The sequence below is a fragment of the Sycon ciliatum genome, chromosome 3, assembly GCF_964019385.1.
Source record: "Sycon ciliatum chromosome 3, ocSycCili1.1, whole genome shotgun sequence".
In the NCBI taxonomy this organism is placed as follows: domain Eukaryota; kingdom Metazoa; phylum Porifera; class Calcarea; order Leucosolenida; family Sycettidae; genus Sycon; species Sycon ciliatum.
This window is the reverse complement of record NC_088645.1, coordinates 6,965,248-6,985,171: the sequence shown is the minus strand read 5'-3', so window position 1 is coordinate 6,985,171 and position 19,924 is coordinate 6,965,248. Positions and strand designations below refer to the sequence as shown.

At 52.4% G+C, this 19,924-nt stretch overlaps 1 protein-coding gene across 1 annotated transcript in view; it reads left to right on the top strand.

Annotated features, from left to right (window-relative positions):
* The window catches only part of LOC135811297 (uncharacterized), a 119,918-nt gene that overhangs the window by 46,886 nt on the left and 53,108 nt on the right, over positions 1-19,924 (top strand). Inside the window, exon 13 of the mRNA XM_065324513.1 lies at positions 17,206-17,409. Coding sequence (XP_065180585.1) covers positions 17,206-17,409 — 204 coding nt within the window. The remainder of the gene's footprint in view (positions 1-17,205; positions 17,410-19,924) is intronic.

Here is a 19,924-nt window from a genome sequence, read left to right as displayed (position 1 = left end):
CCGCAGCAAGGCTGACGACCGCGCACTCCAGCTACTAGACACTCTCACCACGCGTACCGGACGCCGGTGGCAAACGGGGCTTCTCTGGCGGGAGGACAACATCACCCTTCCACGGAGCAAGGCAACGGCTGCCCAGCGTCTCGAGCAGCTGGAGAGGCGCCTGCGGAAGGATGACACGCTTGCACAAGGCTACCAGAGCAAGATCGACAGCTATTTGGAACAGGGGTATGCCCGGAAGCTGTCACCTGAGGAGGCCACCCACCAGCCAGAGCGGACATGGTACCTGCCACACTTTGCTGTGTACAACAAAGAGAAAGGCAAGGTGCGACTGGTGTTTGACGCCGCGGCAAAGTCGCATGGAAAGTCTCTAAACGACTTCCTCCTCACCGGCCCCGACCTCCTGACGCCGATCACACAAGTTCTGTACAACTTCCGACTGTATGAGGTTGCCTTTGGTGCAGACATCAAGGAGATGTTCCACCAGGTGAAGATGCGTCCCGAAGACCGTCATGCACAACGCTTCCTCTGGCGCGACATGGATGCAAGCAGACCAGCTGATGTGTACCAGATGGACGTGATGACGTTCGGTGCAGTCTGCTCACCAACCGCCGCCCAGTTTGCGAAGAACATCAATGCGCACGACTTGGCTTCCGGAGATGCGCGAACCGTGACAGCTATAGAGGAGTGCCACTATGTCGACGACTATTTCGACAGCACCCCAACAACCGAGGAAGCTGTAGCACTGACTCGCAAGGTGATGGACGTCCACGAGGGGGGAGGGTTTGTGATCCGTAACTGGGTGAGCAACTCTCCGACGGTCCTCGAGAGCCTTCCATCAGATCTGAGGTCACCAAGAATCGTGAACATCCACAGCCACGACCTCCCCATCGAGAAGACCCTGGGCCTCCGATGGGACCCTGCGAAGGACACTCTTGGCTTCTCCTGCGGCACGAAGCCAGATCCAAAGGCACCAGTCACGAAGCGAAGCGTCCTGCGACACACAATGTCGGTATTTGACCCACTCGGCCTGGTGTCCTGCCACTCCATCATCGCACGCATGCTTCTCCAAGACGTGTGGAGAGCTGGCATAGGCTGGGATGATGAACTCCCTGCATCTCTTGCACTGAGATGGACAGACTGGGCTGCAGAGCTAGATCAGGTGGCCACCGTAGAAGTGCCACGGTGCTACACACCGTTGATTGCAGTCGCTACAGACATCCAGCTGCACGTGTTCGCTGACGCAAGCGAGAAAGCATACGGCGCCGCTGCGTACTTGAGAGTAGCGAACCACGGTACTCAGCTGGCAGTGTCCCTAGTTGCAGCGAAGGCACGCGTTGCTCCACTGAAACCGGCCTCGATACCCCGTCTGGAACTCCAGGCTGCGGTCCTCGCCTCGCGCCTATCCTGTACCGTACGGGAGCAGCTGCGTATTTCAATTCCACGGGTCATATTCTGGACAGACTCCAGAACGGTGCTGTTGTGGATACGCTCGGACGCCCGGCAATTCAAACCATTTGTGGCCCACCGGATCGCGGAAATAACAGACACAACAGAAGTAGATCAGTGGCACTGGGTACCGACAAGACTGAACCCAGCCGACGACCTCTCCAGAGGCATCTCTGCCCAGCGCTTGCAGCCGGACGATCGCTGGTTTGGCGGCCCGGACTATTTGAGGCAAGGCGAAGCAGACTGGCCCGCCGAGGAGACTCGTACGCCGGACCCGGATGATCTCGAGCTGAAGCGTGCGTTCAGTGGCGTCCACGCAGCAGCCGGAGACAGCTCAGAGCCACCCAGCCTGAAGGCAGCACTACCAGAGATCGAGCGCTTCTCAAGCTGGTGTCGCCTGGTAAGAGCAACCGCCTGGGTGTTACGCTTCACTCGCCACCTGAGACACGGAGGAAGAGACACTGCCAAGCCGTCGCTGACAGTCCCCGAGCTACGAGCCGCGGAGAGTCTTTGGTGGAAAGCTGCACAAGCGGAAGGCTTCCCAGAAGAACTCGCTGCGCTCCGCAATGGCAAGCCAGTCAACAAGGACAGCCGCCTGGTCCAGATGACACCCTTCATCGACGACAATGGCATCATGCGCTCTGACAGCCGCGTACGGAACGCAAAGGTTGAAAACAAGAACCTGCGCCAACCTGTCTTGCTCCCGCCGAAGCACGCCTTCACTAGGCTGCTCATACAGCAACACCATGTCTGGTCGTTACATCAAGGACAGGATCGCGTAGTGAACGAGCTGCGTCAGAAGTACTGGGTACCCGGTATCCGCACAGCGGTAAGAAGCACCTGGAGCGAGTGCCAGCATTGCAAGAATCTCCGTGCCAAGCCGCAGCCACCAATCATGTCGGCCCTGCCAGAGTGCCGCACTGACGCCTTTCAGCGACCCTTCACACGGACAGGACTGGACTACTTCGGCCCGCTGTCTGTCACTGTTGGGCGCAGACATGAGAAGCGGTACGGCGCTCTCTTCACTTGTCTCGCCACCCGAGCCGTTCACGTGGAGCTGGCGCACGACCTGTCCACAGACTCAACGCTAATGGCCATCCGGCGATTCATCAGCAGGCGAGGCTGTCCACTGGTGATCCACTCAGACAACGGAACCAACTTCAAAGGCGCCGCCAAAGAGCTCCGCCAGGCCATTCGTGAGCTGAATGAAGCTCGCATCCAGGACCAGCTTTCTCATGACGGCATTACATGGTCGTTCAACCCGCCGGCGGCACCCCACATGGGCGGAGCCTGGGAGCGGCTCGTTGGATCCATCAAGACCGCACTTCACGCCATCCTCAAAGAGCGCCATCCCAAGGAGGAGACCCTCCTGACCGCACTGGCAGAAGCAGAGGCACTCGTGAACAGTCGACCTCTCACACATGTCAGTCTGGATGCCGCCGATGACGAGGCCTTGACTCCGAACCACTTCCTGATCGGTTCCTCGTGTGCCATTCTTCAAGGAATCGCGCAGGCAGGAGATGTCTCGCTGCGGCGCCAATGCCGCGTTGCGCAAGCCCTTGCAGATATGTTCTGGCGCCGTTGGGTTCGCGAGTACCTTCCAACTCTCGCTCGCCGCACAAAGTGGAACCGCCAAACGAAGCAGCTCGTCGTAAACGACATTGTCATTATCGCGGATGACAACGCACCACGGGGTTCCTGGCCCAAAGGTGTCGTCTCAGCTGTCCATCCAGGCCGCGATGGTGTTGTCCGTGTTGTCGACGTCAAGACCGCATCAGGTAGCGTTTTTCGCCGACCCGCCGCGAAAATTTGTGTACTGGACGTGTGGTCGTAGAGCTGTCATGCCTCCCGCACTTCTGAGCTGCAGCTAGCTGCGCTGTTTTTTTCTCTATTTCTACTCGAATAACACGATGGTTGCTAGGTTTTAATACAGTCTTCTTCGCTTTTCTTCTGTTCTTTTTTGCATGTTTATGTTAACTCTCCCACGGTTCGTAACCAGGGGGGAGAATGTTGCTGCATGACAGCACTGACTCACGGCACCCTTTTCGTTTGTGCTTTGCCCGATTGGGCACCCACTGTAAAGAGCACGATACAACACTTTTCCATACATGTCCGACTCACTTTGCACACTATTTTTCCTATAATCACACACCTCCCGAGAACAGGGACAGATTAATAAAGAACACCTTCTAACCAACAAGAGAATTAGGAGCTTGTGTCTGTGACGAGGGTTGTGCCACGGGGCACTAGGATCTCACGAAAACAGCGACCAAGGACACATTGTCGAGGCTGCTGGAAAAGGTGAGATCATCCACGTTGAGGTCTGCGCTCTGCAGTGGCTGAATGACTTCTATTTTGAACTTGTTCATCTTGCTCTGCTGCGCGAAGTGACAAGTGTCACATCTCTGCGTTTTGGAGTTTCGACATCTTGCTGACCTGTTCGCATGCAGACAGGGGTTTCGGGGATGGCGAAGATTTCAAACGCTAGCTGCTATTGCTAATCATTTTCCACTCTTCTTGCTCCTCGGTGCCATTGTCCTGCTCTGTCAAGCTCTGAACGAACAAATTGTTACGACGAGCAGTGAGCGCAGTGCTTTTCTTCCCATTGCGCCTGATAGACGAAAAATGAAAAAAAAAAACATGTTCGCTTTGCTTTGTTTGCAGCGTCGACACCCTTGCTCTGCGACGACTGTCGGCTCGCCAAAATATAAATCATGCTTTCCTAAAGAAGTCACGAAGTTTTGTTTCCGGAGGAAGTACATGTATGCAATATGATTGTATTTAAAAAAAAACAGAATTGTATTGCAGATATGCGTGTGCATAATATAATGCATATGGATTTCAGATGTGTATGACTGTACAATCATCATGTACATGTGTCTTGCATGCATAGTTCAAGCCAAAAGTCATGCATAGCAACTACTTCCTCCGCGTCATTAAAATTGTCGCTTCGCACATCGCAATATTTGTGACTTGGCTCGTCTTAGTCAGACTGTCGGAATCGCTGTTTTCTGTGTTCGAACACTGGTGTTACCCTTCCTGCGCAATGTCTACTTGTCACTGAAGCCGTGGTGGTCTCGAACTTTGTCGGAGCTCTCTTCCGCACCAAGCAAATTCATCGCGCTCCGCACTATTCCGCCCCAGAGCGCATTTCGTTTTCTGGAGTTCGTGCCGTCCCACATCGTTCGCGTGGGCATTTGTCAAGACTGCAAGCTCGGGTATAAGAATCCTGGTATCTCTCCTGAATACGAACTGCTGAAGTTGGCGATGGCAAGAACAAAGTGGTCTCAAATTCCTAAAATGCGCTACTTGTGGCGCATGTTGCTGCGAAGGTAGCAGGTCTGAAAACACCAACAAAATCAGCGAAGCGCTTGCCAAGGAAAGAAGGTGCGGAACTGCTTACCCTGTCCCGCTGGAAGGTCGTTACAGTGTACTTGAAAAATGCTAGCTTGCCTTCATCGCCTGGCACCTGGAGGCATGGATCGCCTGAAAACGAAGTTTCTTGACCTGAATTTGAACGCGCGTCTTGTTCAGCGTATTGTTGAGTGCCGAAGGGTCTGCCTCAAACTCTGATGAAGACGTCGACCTTAGCTGCAAGTGCAGCGAAGCGGGGGGTCACAAACTAAAGCTTGGCCCGTCGACAATGCTCTGCCTCAAATTCTAGCTGATTTCTGTGCCCTTCGAGTGGACAAAATAATTTTCGAAAAATCGCTCTGGGAAGCGACAATTTTAATGACGCGGAGGAAGTACACAGCTGCACTGCGGCGACAATGTGCAATGACCAGCACGCGTGGAGTGACCCAGAGGTCTGGGCATGTTACCATGGTAACACATACATGTCACATGCGTGTCACTCCGCCTGATACAAGAGGAAAGTCGTTATATTCGATGCATTTTCAGATCTTCGGGCACCAAAAAAGTGCCAGTAAATTCGATCTGTCGTTATTTTCGAGGTCGTTATACCCGATCTATAATGAGAAAGGACTTGCTAAACGACTTAGGCAACAGAATTTTGTTTCTAAATGCGATTTTTCGTTATATCCAAGGTCGTTATATCCAATCTCCACTGTATTAGCTCGTACCCCTCTTAAAGGGCACAACGAGAGAGCTTGGAAGCTCAGGGCCCTACGTTATGCCTTTTTTGCCTAGCTCATCATAAATGTTATCAGAACTGCCCCTCATAATCGGTTTTTCTGGCCTTTTTGCAGTAATTCATTGACCTGCTGAGCCAATGAGGTAAAATGATATTCCATACAATACGATACAATACAATACTACAATAATGTCCTTGCCTTGATAGTGTGCCTGTGCTTACCTGTTGCTGACGGCCGAATGCATGGTTGCCTGTGGAGCATATTACATCACTTTACAGTCTCCTATAATACGCATCCTGTCCGACGGCAAAAGAGGCTGCGGATTTAGTTTCTCTGCATGTTATCAGCAATGACTTCTGATCTTCAGCAACTTGGGTCTCCTATAGTACGCATCCTGTCTATGCTTTTGTAATGCTAACACAATGCTCGGGATAGCACTTGCTACCGGTCTTCAGAAACTTGGCCTGGCTCTCACCAAGGGAGGGGAACCCTGGTCACCAGCAGGGGGCACAACAACCGGAGATGGGGGAGGTGTGGGGAGGTAACCCGGGGGCTGAACCAACCCTGGGACTGACCTCGCAAATGGGGCCGGCAGAAACAGAGCGGGCCCACCCATGGAGGAAACCGCCGGTCTTTCAGGCGTGGCGGGCCCGGTAGCTGGAACCCCTGGGGGAACAACCACCTTACCCTGCACCACCCGCAACCTATCCGCATGCACTGTCAGGTGCTTAGCATGTCGGGGTGAAGGAGGAGGACCCACCCGGACAATCGCACACACAACTCCCTTCACCACTTCCACCTGCCAGGGGCCAGTCCACGGGCGGAACAGCTTAGGGTTGGACCCAGGGGGCGGAACAGCATGGAGCCAAACATAGTCCCCAGGTTGTACCGTGGGCAGTTTAGTCCGGCGATCGTACGCTGCCTTAGCCACTCTGTGGGCTACACCGAGGCGGTCACGTACAACGCCAAAAGCCCGACCCAAAGACGACCGAAGATTGGACACGTACACAGGCACAGGGGCTTCCATGGGGGTATTAGGTGTAGGTAAGAACAAGTCCAAGGGTAGACGGGCCTCCCTCCCAAACAGGACAAAATGGGGGGTAAACCCGGTAGAGCGGTGGACCCCCGTATTGTAGGCAAATTGTACCAGGGAAAGATGTTTGTCCCACGAGGCCTGATCACCCTCAACGTACGCCCGGAGAGCCACCTGAATAGTGCGATTGGCCCGCTCTACCAAGCCATCGGACTGAGGCCGGTACGGGGTCGTGCGGGATTTACACACCCCCAACAACTGACACAGGCATGACATAAGACGGCTCTCAAAATTTGGGCCCTGATCCGAGTGCAACTGGCTAGGGACACCAAACTTCATAAATACCCGTTCGACCAAAAGGTCCGCCACCGTCTCAGCTCTCATGTCCTGCAGGGGAAGAATTTCAACCCATTTAGAAAAATAGTCCCCAACCACTAGGATATATTTATTACCACGAGCAGTGAGAGGTAGGGGTCCCATGATATCCATGGCAATGACCTCAAACGGGGCACCCACACGCACAGTGCCGAGCGGGGCTTTTGCAGCCCTAGGTGGATCTTTGCCACGCTCGCACACTGTACAACATCTACAAAACACCGAGACATCGACCGACATTCCCGGCCAGTATGCGACTTTACGAAGACGAGCCAATGTGCGGTCTGAACCAAAATGGCCAGATGTTTGACCAGCATGCGCCTCGGCCAAAAATTGGTGGCGCAAAACCACCGGAACCACTAACTGGCGAGCAAGCGATGGCAATGTGTCACGGTACAAAACACCGTCTACCATGGTCAGGGTCTCGGACTGAGTCAGCAGAGCACGAACTACAGGACTATCGCCATCCTGAACGGGCTGAGCGGCAGCCAACCGGTCTATCACGACCCGTAGCTCGGCATCATCGTGTTGAGCCTGGCGAATGTCACCAGCGGTAGGCGTACAAAACGACACTGCATTAACGGATAGATCAGTGTCAAACTGGCGACTTAATCCATCTGCATTCCCATGCTGCGCTCCTGGCCGGTGCTCCACGGTAAAGTGAAACTCCCCTAACGTGCTGAGCCAACGGGCAATCTGACCCTCTGGATTTTTAAAGTGCATCAGCCAACGCAGACTGCCGTGGTCTGTCCGAAGCAAAAACGGGCGCAACAGAATGTACGGTCTGAATGTACGACATGCCCAAACCACCGCTAGCAATTCCAATTTGGTTATGGCATAATTTCTCTCAGCGGCCGAGCAGGACCGACTGATGTATGCTACGGGTCGCTCTAGACCGTCGCCGGAGACTTGCGACAGCACCGCACCTAAGCCGGAAACACTGGCATCAGTGTCGACAACAAAAGGTAGAGAAAAATCTGGAAATGCCAAAATTGGTGCCTCACAAAACGCTACACACAACTTCCGAAACGCAGTCTGATGTTCAGCTGACCACACAAACGAAACGTCCCTACGGAGCAGATCATGCAGCGGATGTGCGATCGCGGCAAAGCGAGGAATAAAGCGGCGATAGTACGACGCGAATCCGAGAAAGGCCTGAAGGGACTTTAGATTGGTTGGCGCCTTCCACTCACGCACTGCCTGAACCTTTTCCGGATCCGTCGAGATCCCTTCTGCCGAAACCACATGGCCAAGGAAATGAACCTCTCCTAATAAAAGATGGCATTTCCTTGGTTTAATCTTCAGCTTGGCGTGTCGCAACGCGGTCAACACCGCCTCCAACCTGAGCAAGTGGTCTCGAAACGTGTGCGAGAAAACAATGACGTCGTCCAAATAAACTAAACAATACAGGGGAGAAAGACCCCGCAGGACAGCATGCATCATGCGTTGAAATGTGGCCGGAGCATTACACAGACCAAAAGGCATCCGTTTGAACTCATAGAGACCCTGCGGCGTGATGAAGGCCGTTTTCTCCTGGTCTTTCCCCGCCACCGGAACTTGCCAATAGCCGGACTGTAAGTCCAGTGTCGAGAAAAACTGAGCCCCACCCAGCCTATCGAGTGTATCATCAATCCGAGGTAATGGGTGGGAGTCCTTGTGGGTGACGTCATTAAGTTTATGGTAGTCTACACAAAACCGGACCGAGCCGTCGGGCTTTTTTACCAATACAATGGGGCTAGCCCAAGGGGACACACTAGGGGAGATGATACCCTTTTCCAACATCTTCTCCACCTCCTCGGCAACAATCTTAACCCTGGGCGGGGGAAGGCGTCGGGGGCCCTGGCGGATAGGGTGTGTGGTCCCTGTATCAATAACATGTTCGAGAATAGGGGTTTCCCCCACATCACAGTCGTCTTCTGCAATCACATCCCCAAAGTTGTTCAAGTGACTGACCAGAGATTGGCGTTCCTGCGCCGTGCCCGCAAAGCGAGAGAGATCAAACCGGTCCGCCGGTGAAGATGTGGCCGAAGTAGAAGACGCCGACTGCACACCCACTGCCGCGCCCACCATTGTCGGAACATCCGATCGAGGGCCCTCGACCGGCAGGAACTGCCCTAAACACACACCACGCTCCAGACACACCGGCACGTCCGACACATTGGCACAACACACGGGAATATTACCAGATGCAGAGACAGAACATACAGCACGGGGCAGGGCATAGCCCAGATCGGAATCGACTACAGTCTCTACCAGACCAACCATGTCTGGAGGAGCTGTAACCTCTCCCCGCAACAGCACCTGAGACCACGGGGGAATTTCTACGGCCGCCACCAAGGAAACAGAATAGTGTTCAGGCGGAGCAGAAGGCGGGGCGGCCCTGGGGACGGCAACCGGGGGACGGGAACACACGGGCCAAGTCACCCCACCCCGGACAACAAACGCAACAGCAAAAGTGAACGCCAAAGCCAACTTAAACACTAACAACACCCGAGCCGAACCGCATACACTGGCTAATAGGAGCAACAGGGTTGAAAACCCTAACCACATCGTGCCTCGCACGTCACCGCCGAACCTGGCGGAACTACTCCGAGCTACATACCCCCGTTCCCTGGACAATGGGACCGTATGCCCCTCTAAGGTCAAACGGGGTGAACCATTTAAATGCAGCGTAAAACCATGGGCTGCCAAAATGTCGGCACCCAACAAACACTCCTCGGTTAGCCCAGCAACAGCCAATACCCGGGCGGAAAGCGTAATGTTGCCAAAGGCAAATGTCAGGGGTAAACAGCCCTTGACATCTAGGGTACCCCCACCCGCAGTGTAGAGTGCCGATACACCCAACTCAGAGGCAGGCCGCAATAACCGTTCTGCACTCAACTTCTCTACAACAGCAAAATTCACCAATGTGATGGCGGCACCTGTGTCCACCAGACACGACACAACAGAACTAGCCCTATCGGTGGCCAACGTACCTTGTGCAAAGAGACTGGTGCCGGCGCGGTGGATGTAGAACGGCACCGCGTCGGTGGCAGCCATGACAGCCCCCACCGGGAGGGAATCCGATAACTCGACCGGAATAGACGGTGGGGTGGACAGCGGAGCGGCAGCCGGAGTGCATAGGTGAGATTCCGCCGGAGTGTGCTCGAAAGCACACACATCACACATATCACACACAGACAGAGAGGCAGCATTAGAAAATAACACAGGCTCAATAGCTGGTGTGATCACAATTTCAGGAATCGTACCTGACGGTACCGCCACAGACTCAGCGGGGTCGGCGTCACTCATGCACACATGCATACATGCATCAGGGTCACACTCATTCTCATCCTCAACAAAAATAGGTAAGGCTAAAGCTATTTCCTCAGGAGAACCAACCCCCCAAGGTGAGGCGGCGGGACGACCCGCACCAGCCGCCTCACCTAGTTTAACCCTTTCAGTGCCAAGGGGGTCAGGAAAATTCAAATTTTTCTGAGTTGAGCTGAACTCAAATTTTTCATAGCTCAGCTGTATATCCACGGATCTTTACAAACGATGGCTCTCTGGAAAGATATCATGGCCGGGCAGACAGCTGTGAAGAGAATATGCAGCGAAAATAGTCTTCCTCGCGAGAGCGCCTGAGCGAAGTCCGTTTTCAGCATTTTCGTAGCATCTGCACTTTCTCACGCGCGCGATCGATCGCAGGGCAGTCAACTTTCAACGCACGGAATTCGGACAAAGTTGGCCTGAAAGCCGCTGAAAATCTCGATGTTTTGATACCCAATACGCATGGGTTGCGGCGAAAGAAATAGAGAAACCCGCGATGCGCATACGTCATGTTTTCTACGGGCGACAATTGTTTGTCCGAGCGCGCGCGCTTCAAGCTTCGCCCTGGCGATATCTATCCTCACGGACACAAAACGATGTGATGAGTCGATAGCCAAGGTCTTCCTGAACACGTAGAGTGGTCGTTTGTAACTCTCCTGTGTGTAGAAGTGGAGATACGAATTTATTTGTACATACATACTCATTTTCGGCGACTAAAGTCGCCCGTGGCACTGAGAGGGTTAAAGACCTAGGGTTACCCTGGTGTGCCCGAGGATCACGCCCACGGTCACGTGGATTGGAGCGGCAATCGCGGCGGAGGTGACCCTGTTGGCCACAACCAAAACAGCGCGGACCTCGGGACCAGCGGTCCGGAGCCGGACTCTCGCGCTGCGTACAGAGGGTTTCAAGGAGCCTGGTTTGTGTTGCACATAGTTTCTCCAAACTATCCAGGCGCGCCGTGATTTCAGGCGTGGCCGACGCGACGAACACAGGTTCGGCGGCCGGGTGCAACTGGTCCTGCGTCTCCAGGACGACTGCCTTTTGAACGGCATTCATGAGCGTTTTAGGCTCGTGGTCTCCCACACGACGGCGCATGTCGGGAGACAAGGCGTCCAAAAAGGCACGGATGGCCACGGTGTTTAGAATGGTACCAGGCGCCCCTGGATATGCCTTGGCGACCAATACCTGGATGGCATCGCCCAATTCGGTGAGGGTCTCACCCGCCCGGCGTTTCCGAGCCTGGAGCTCCGTTTGGCGGAGCAACTCCTTGCCAGTGTCCCCAAAGCGCGCATGGAGAGCGGTCTCGATTTCCGCGCGATCCGCCCGCTGGGTGTCAGATAAGGATTGTAACATTAGAGCCGCACTGCCTGTGAGGCTCTTACATAAAATAACACGTGCCATCAGTTCCAACCTCTCCCGGGAATCCGCATCAACCGTGTCAGTGGGTTGAGCTTCCGGGACATAATTATTTGCCTGTAAACATAAACGAAAATCGTTCAGGAAAGCCTGGAGATCCTCCGCCGAGGAACCACCAAACGGTTTCGGCATCAGCCATCTTCCAGGCGCTTCTACTGTGACTGTTATGTTTGTATGTGCGCGTAAGCACGCTAGGCTCTGCGCATGTTTGCTTGCACGCTATGCTCTGCGCATGCGCACTCCAGTTCAGACTTCCTGTGTCTGAGTTTGTTCTTCTTTCTATCTTGTTACTTTGCACGTCCATTATTCTCTTTGTAAATAATCCTAATACATTCCACAACTGTGTGTTCTTGTGAGTGGGAATGTAACATTGGCGACGAAGATGGAAGACGACAAGCGTCTTCAGAGTTTTGATACGTCAGGCCCAGCTTCCCAGGTGTCCATCCGTTGGCGGAAGTGGGTGAAGTCTTTTGAGTATTATTTAGTGGGCAAGGACATTTCGAACAAGAAGCGCTCAAGAGCATTGCTGTTGCACTTTGCGGGACCACAGGTTCAAGATATTATTGATGACCTACTTGACCCTGACGATGCTCTGCCAGAGGAGCAGAGGACCCCGAATGATAACGAGTACCTGAAATGTAAGCGAATTTTGGACGCGCATTTCGCAGCCCCAGCAAACCCTACCTACGAAAGGCATGTGTTTCGCCAGCTGGTTCCGCAAGCAGAAGAGAGTACGGCGCATTTCTGCAGCCGTTTGCGGCAGCAGGCTAGATTATGTTCCTTTGAGAACACTCGCCAGACCAATGAGGCAGTCCGAGACCAAATCGTAGCAACGGTGAGGAATGTTGACTTGAAGAAAAAATTATTGTCTGAGCCGTCGTTGTCAGTCGATCGAGCATTGGAGCTCTGTCGCGTCTGGGAGGATGCACAGTCACAGTCTCAGATGATGACTAGTCGTGCTGTTTCTGCTGGAGCTGGAGCATCGGAGTCCGCGAGTGATCATGCTGTCAGTGCAGTTACGTACAGGAGAGGCCAGCACCAGGGCAAGGCCAGGGGCCAAGGCAGACACCACCCAGCTGCTGGTACACGTGTCAGTTGTTACAGCTGCGGTCGCAAGGGACACAAATCCGGAGATGCTTCATGTCCAGCTAAGGGACAGGCATGCAGGAAGTGTGGCAAGACAGGTCATTTCGCTAAGTGCTGCAAGTCAGGATCAGCGTCGCAGACTGCCGCCCATCATGTGCGCGAAGTCACGGACTACGAGGTGTCTGATAGTTTTCGTGTTGGCCAAGTGTCAGCTGGGAAGCCAACATCGAACATGCTAATCACCACAGTGCAGATCAACGGTACTCCATTGGATTTGGAGGTGGACACCGGATCCATGTACACTTTGGTGCCGCAAGACGTATGGGAGCAACATTGGACACATGTTGCCTTGCGTGAATGTTCTGTGCGACTGAAGACCTACAATGGTTCAGTCCTGCCGATTGTTGGCGAAGCAGATGTTGATGTACGCTACAGCGCGCAGAATGTTCGTGCGCGGGTCATCGTAGTACGTGAAGGCAGCCATCCGCTGCTGGGACGCGACTGGCTATCACAGTTGAGACTTGACTGGCAGAGTATGTTCAACCGGGTGAACGCCACTGCAGCGAGTGAGCCAGCAGCAGAGGATGCGTACCCTGAAGTATTTCGTGATGGTCTGGGCAAAGTGAGTGATCGTGAAGCTGAGATCTACCTGAACGACGGTGCCACTCCCAAGTGCTGCAACCCCAGACCCGTGCCATTTGCTTTGCGTCCTGCTGTCAATAAGGAACTTGACAGGCTGGAGCAAGAAGGCATTATCAAGCCCGTCAAGTCAGCAGAGTGGGCCTCACCTATTGTGATTGTCAGGAAGCAGAATCGGGACATTCGCATGTGCGCGGACTTCAAGGTCACGATCAACCCGCACATCAACTCCAAGCTTCACCCGATTCCAAATCCGAACGACCTGTTGTCGCAGATAGCTGGAGGATCAGTGTTTACGAAGCTGGATCTTAGCCAAGCTTATGCGCAACTACCGCTGTCGGAACGCAGTCAGAAGTATTGCGTCATCACAACACATCGAGGTCTCTACGCATTCCAGCGCCTTCCGTTTGGCGTGTCCAGTGCCCCAGCAATTTGGCAGAAGACAATGGATGAGATTCTGCACGACATTCCTGGTGTCGTCTGCTTCTATGATGATATTCTCATCACTGGGTGCGATGTCGAAGAGCACGACCGGCGACTCAAGTTGGTGCTAGCGCGGCTAGCAGAGCGTGGTGTGCGTCTTCGCAAGCAGAAGTGTGCTATCCGTGTGGATCGTGTACGCTACTTGGGCTACAGCATCAGCCGGAACGGTCTCGAGCCCAATCAGGACAAGGTCGAGGCTATCCTGAAGGCGTCAGCACCGAAGAATGTTCAAGCGTTGCAGTCATTCCTAGGCTGTGTCAACTTCTACAACCGCTTTCTACCCGACATGTCCAGTGTTCTGAAGCCGCTCAACAACTTGCTCCGCAAAGGTGTTCCGTGGAACTGGACAGATGAGTGTGAGAAGGTGTTCGCTCAGGTAAAGCGTATGCTCACCAGTGCCCCAGTGCTAGCTCATTTTGATGTGAATGAGAAAGTGGTCGTTGAGTGCGATGCTTCGCCTTACGGCATTGGCGCGTGTCTCATGCATGAGTATGCTGATGGCAGCCGTAGGCCTGTATGCTATGTTTCCCGTTCGCTTGCTAAGGCAGAGGCTCACTATTCGCAGATAGAGCGTGAAGCTTTAGCCATTGTGTTTGCAGTTAAGCGTTTACACATTTATTTGTTTGGTCGCTCTTTTGTTCTATGCTCTGATCATAAGCCATTGCTGCACATTTTTGGTGAGAAGTATGGTTTATCTGCCACTGCTGTTTCCCGTTTACAGCGTTGGGCTGTCATTCTTAGCGAGTATGATTATGTGTTTGAGCACATTTCTGGTAGTAGCAATGCTGTCGCAGATTGCTTGTCACGCCTGCCTATGGAGCTGACAGCCGCACAAGAGAGTGCAATTGTCAGTGCTGTCAACGAGCATGCCCATGATCCTACTGAGGATTTGCCAATTGATGCTAGTGATGTTGCAGATGCTAGCAAGCAGGACAGTGAGATTGCTCCAGTTCTGCAGTACCTACAGTTCGGATGGCCAGCTGAGATCAGCGAGGCTACGCGACCATACTACAAGATTCGTCATGAGCTGACCATAGAGTCGGGCTGTGTAGTTCGTGGTGGCCGTACCGTTATCCCAGTAGTGTTTCGCCGTTTGCTGCTAAATGAGATGCATTCTGTCCATATTGGCATTGTCAGAATGAAGGCAGTAGCACGCAGCTTTGTTTGGTGGCCTGGCCTTGATCGCGATATTGAGCTTCTAGTGTCATCATGCAGTCACTGCCAAGCTCTAGCTAAAGCACCTAGCAAGGATGCCAGCCACCCATGGGTGTACCCCACAGAAGCTTTTGAGCGTGTTCATGTGGATTTTGCAGAATTCAACAACCAGCAGTATCTCGTCATCGTGGATGCATACTCTAAGTGGATCGACGCATACAAGCTTGGATCCACTGCCACTACTCAGCAGACGATTGACAGTTTGGTAACATTTATCGCAACGTTTGGTATACCCAAGACCCTCGTGAGTGACAATGGTCCTCAATTTACATCACACCAGTTCCAGCGTTTCTGCCGTGAGAGTGGTATTGTTCACAAGTGTACACCGCCGTACCACCCAGCTAGTAACGGACAAGTCGAACGCATTGTCCAGGAGTTGAAGCGTGCTCTGAAGTCCCGTCCTTCGGATGTGTCTGAGAAGACCCAGATGCACCGTTTCTTGTTTATGTATCGTAACACGCCCCATTCATCAACGAATGTGTCCCCAGCTAGTCTGCTCTTCAGGAAATTACCGAGCACCAAGTTGGCACGCTTAAAGCCCAACTTTGCAGCTGCACAGCGTGAACGTCAAGCACGGCCACAGCCAGGTCAAGGTCGTCATTTCGTGGTGGAGGACACTGTACTTGTATTGAACACTCGCAACGGCAGCGGGCCTAAGTGGCTACCTGGCGTTATTGTACAGAAGCTAGGTCCGGTCTCGTACATTGTTCGCATTGGTCAGCAGGAAAGACATGTCCATGTAGATCATCTCCGTCATCGTTCTACAGCGCCACCTGATGCTGTTCTTCCTCGCAGTGATGTTGACACACCGGTTTTGATTCAACCCGATAGTGCATTGCAGCCGTCAGTACCAGACGCTGCCAACGAGTCCGAACCGTCTGCACTTCCCAGTCCGTCTGCAGACCCTGTTGCACCGCGCCGATCAGCCCGTGCACCGAAGTCACCATCTAGGCTTATTAATGAGATGTGACTGCTTTACTGCTACCTTTACGCTATGGCTGTTATTTGAATATTGATCATAATTATCTCCGCTTTACTATTGCTTCTCTTAAGGGGGAGGATTGTTATGTTTGTATGTGCGCGTAAGCACGCTAGGCTCTGCGCATGTTTGCTTGCACGCTATGCTCTGCGCATGCGCACTCCAGTTCAGACTTCCTGTGTCTGAGTTTGTTCTTCTTTCTATCTTGTTACTTTGCACGTCCATTATTCTCTTTGTAAATAATCCTAATACATTCCACAACTGTGTGTTCTTGTGAGTGGGAATGTAACAGTGACTTTAGCCATGAGGCCACAACAATTGAACGAGGCTACTCCAGGTAACGAAAGAATACGGATAAATAAAACCACGCCCGGGGGAACAGGGATCCAGAGTAGGACTACGGACGGCAGACACAAGCAGGCCAACACTAAACAAATGCCACACGACAGGCGTTACTAACTAATGGCACAACAATGTCTAGTAGTAAACTAAACGGGCAGCTGCTTACCTGAATCGTCTCGCTGGCCGACAGTTTGGACGTCCGAAGGAGACTTGCCGAGACATGGGGATCGCCAAAGAAAGCCGGAGGCAGGTGAAGACAAAAATAAATAGACCGGAAAGGCCGCGGACGACAGGACGATCTCAGGGTCGTGGGAAACGATGCCACTAGCTGGGCGCCAATTGTCGTCGGGGGGTTTTATTCCCTCGCACGATAGCCCTTCCGATTACTCTCTTTTACATCCATCTCACGTGCGCCACACTCAGAGGACAGATTATCATTGTTGTTCCAAGGAGAGTCTCAGGAAGAAGGCACCCAAAAACAATCAGGATGCGCACGATAAGCATGCACGCATGCGCAACCTGCACGTGCCAAAAGGGGCACACACGTGCCAAAAGGGCAGAGACAACACATGTTTAACTGAGATTTTTTATCAAACGAAACCAGAGAATTCAGAGTTCAACTTTAAGTTTCTTACATCTATTGTCAATGTCGTTCTCACCACTGTTGAATAGTGGTGATAACGACGCTAAATTTTATTTTAAATATCCTTCACCAGGTAATGAGCCATGTAACTTGGCAGTGTCATCATGCTGGTATTTCTGTTTTCAACCTGTCAATTTACATGCAGGCGTCAAATGCCTCGACCCTGGTATACCTTTGAAGGGCGTAAGGTCTCTATCATCGGAAGAGATAGTAGTAGGGAAAACCAAATGGTTTCCGTACAACAGTACTATCAAATATCAGTGTACTACTGGATTTTCTTTGAATGGCTCTGGAACTATCCAGTGTAATGGGACTGGTCACTGGTCTGCCCCCGTACCCACGTGCAACAGTAAGTCTTCAACTACATGTACATGTTGAGTGTAGATTTGTGAAAAATGGCGGGATGATTGCTACCACTTGACCTGTCTTTGGACTATGAACTGTCATAGCGTGTGAATAAGGTCCACCCAGGGTTGAAGGGAGCCAACTTGGCGAAATCAGAAGTTTGTCATGCCTGATAATGTTTGGTCGAGACAGACATTGACTTGCTTTCCGAAGGGTCAGTTCCAGTATGTAGTTTTTGTGGTAGTCCCACTGAACTATGGCTGATAGTTGCATGACTCTTGTTGTAATGTATGTTTTGTCTCTGTCATTGATGCGCTTTCAGTAATCTGCTGATACTAGTATGCTAGAAGCATCCTAGACCTACCTGCACTGTGTTCCTGTGGTAGTCATGCATTGTACATCACGGCTGTAGTACTGATGTGCACAGTCATGGTAACAGTGCATTGCGTAATGCTCTTGGCCATATGCTGCTGTTGAGCTGGTTTCACAGATGAAGAATCTGAGAGACACAATGGCTAGTTGTCTATTCTTTCCGTGTGCTTAGTCTGGCTTCTTGCATGCCTATGTAACTCGTATACTCTCAGCACTCAAAGCACAATCATACTTGTTGTTACGTAAGTAGTTATCATTCGTTCATTGTCTCACAAGGAGAAGAAGAAGACCAGGCAGTGCGAGTATGCGCACTGCTATCCATGCATTCCTACGGTGTACTATTTATGTGTATACAAATTACGTGTCATAAAGTAGCCATGCTACACTATCCTCCTCCTACCAAAAATTCACGCCCTCGTGAATAGAGAAAAAAAACAGAAACATAAAAAATAAAAACTCAGGACATAGCAAAATTAGTAAACCGAGCAGGCAGTCCAGGATTGCGAGCGAGATGGGCTCTGACGACAGCGGACAACAAGTAGTGTCATGGTCGAGGGCTTGCAGAGTAAGCACCGTGAGGCATCAGACGCGAACCGAATGTTCCTTCTGATCCAACTGCATTAGCCGAGAACAAACGCATGGTACGACTAGTGCCAGAAACCTTCGGGAGGGCGAACAAATTTTCCACTCACCGCATTGTACCTGGGCAAACTGACCACTGAGAGGTCGACATTCACAGCTTTGGCAGCAGCCAACTCAAATGCGGAGAGACCAGCAAGTACAGAAGTGGCGACATCCACAGACGCAGTTGTGGCAGAGGAACTAGCTTGCTCTGGCTGATTTGCGGGAGTCTCGAGATGGGAGGGTTGCACCTCCGGCAACAAGGAACGCGACAGACCATCTGCATTCAAGTACTGCCGACCCGGTCGGTGAACAGTAGTGAAGGTGTACTCAGCGAGTTGCTCCACCCATCGAGCTTTTCGACCGCGTGGTTCCTTCACGGACATCAGTGCGGTGAGGGCAGTGTTATCTGTGCGGCAGCGGGCAATAAAATTCCGACCAAGCAAATAGTGCCGGAACTGATTCGCGAAATGGACAAGGGCAAGCGTTTCCCGGTCTGAGGCATCATAATTCCTCTCTGCCTTCGTCAAGACCCGGCTGCCGAACGCAATGGGGCGTTCCTCGCCATCTTGCATTTGGCTGAGGACAGCTCCAATGGCCACCTTGCTTGCGTCAGTGTCCAAAATAAAGCCACCAGACGAAACAGAAAAGTCGGGATACGCCAACACGGGGGCTGTGGTCAGTGACCGCTTCATAGACGTCAACGCCGCATCACAACTCTTAGTCCATGTAAAGCTGGCACCCTTGCCTGCTAATACATTCAGTGGAGCGGAGCGCTGAGCAAAACCACGGATGAAGCGGCGGTAAAACCCGGCGTACTCCAGAAACACCTGTACACCTCGTACAGACTGGGGTACGCCCCACTTCACAATAGCCTCAACCCTGGTGGGATCCGGAGCCAAACCTTCAGCCGAAACTTCATGGCCAAGGAAGAGCACCTTCCGTTGGAAAAAAGAACATTTTTCCAAGTGTACCTTTAGTCCAGCAGCACGGACCCGGCCAAATACAGACTGCAGGATCTGGAGCTGTCCCATGAAGGTAGAGCTGGCATTCAATACACTGTTGAAAAACACTTGACAGATTGGTTGGTTAGGCACACTACATAAACCATGAAGCACCGCTTCCATTACACGGTGGAACGTCGCTGGACCATTTCTACAGCCAGACATAACCAAGAAATCACACAAACCCAACGGTGTCGTAACGGCAGTCTTTGCCGTATCGTCCTCGTGCTTAGGAACCTGCCAATATCCTGACGCTAAATCCAGGCAAGTGAACCATGAACAGCCAGAGAGTGAGTCCAATATGGCGTCAACACGTGGGATAGGATACGCATCTGGCTCCGCAATGCTGTTCAACTTGCGGTAGTCGATACATAACCGGAGAGATCCGTCCTTCATGGGAACGAGAACTATGGGCGACGCCCAGGGTCTAATGGACTTGGTGAGTATACCACGGGACAACAGACCATCCAGCAAAGCTTGCAAAGCGCGCGTAGGCTGCTTAACTGGCTGTATATCACCAGT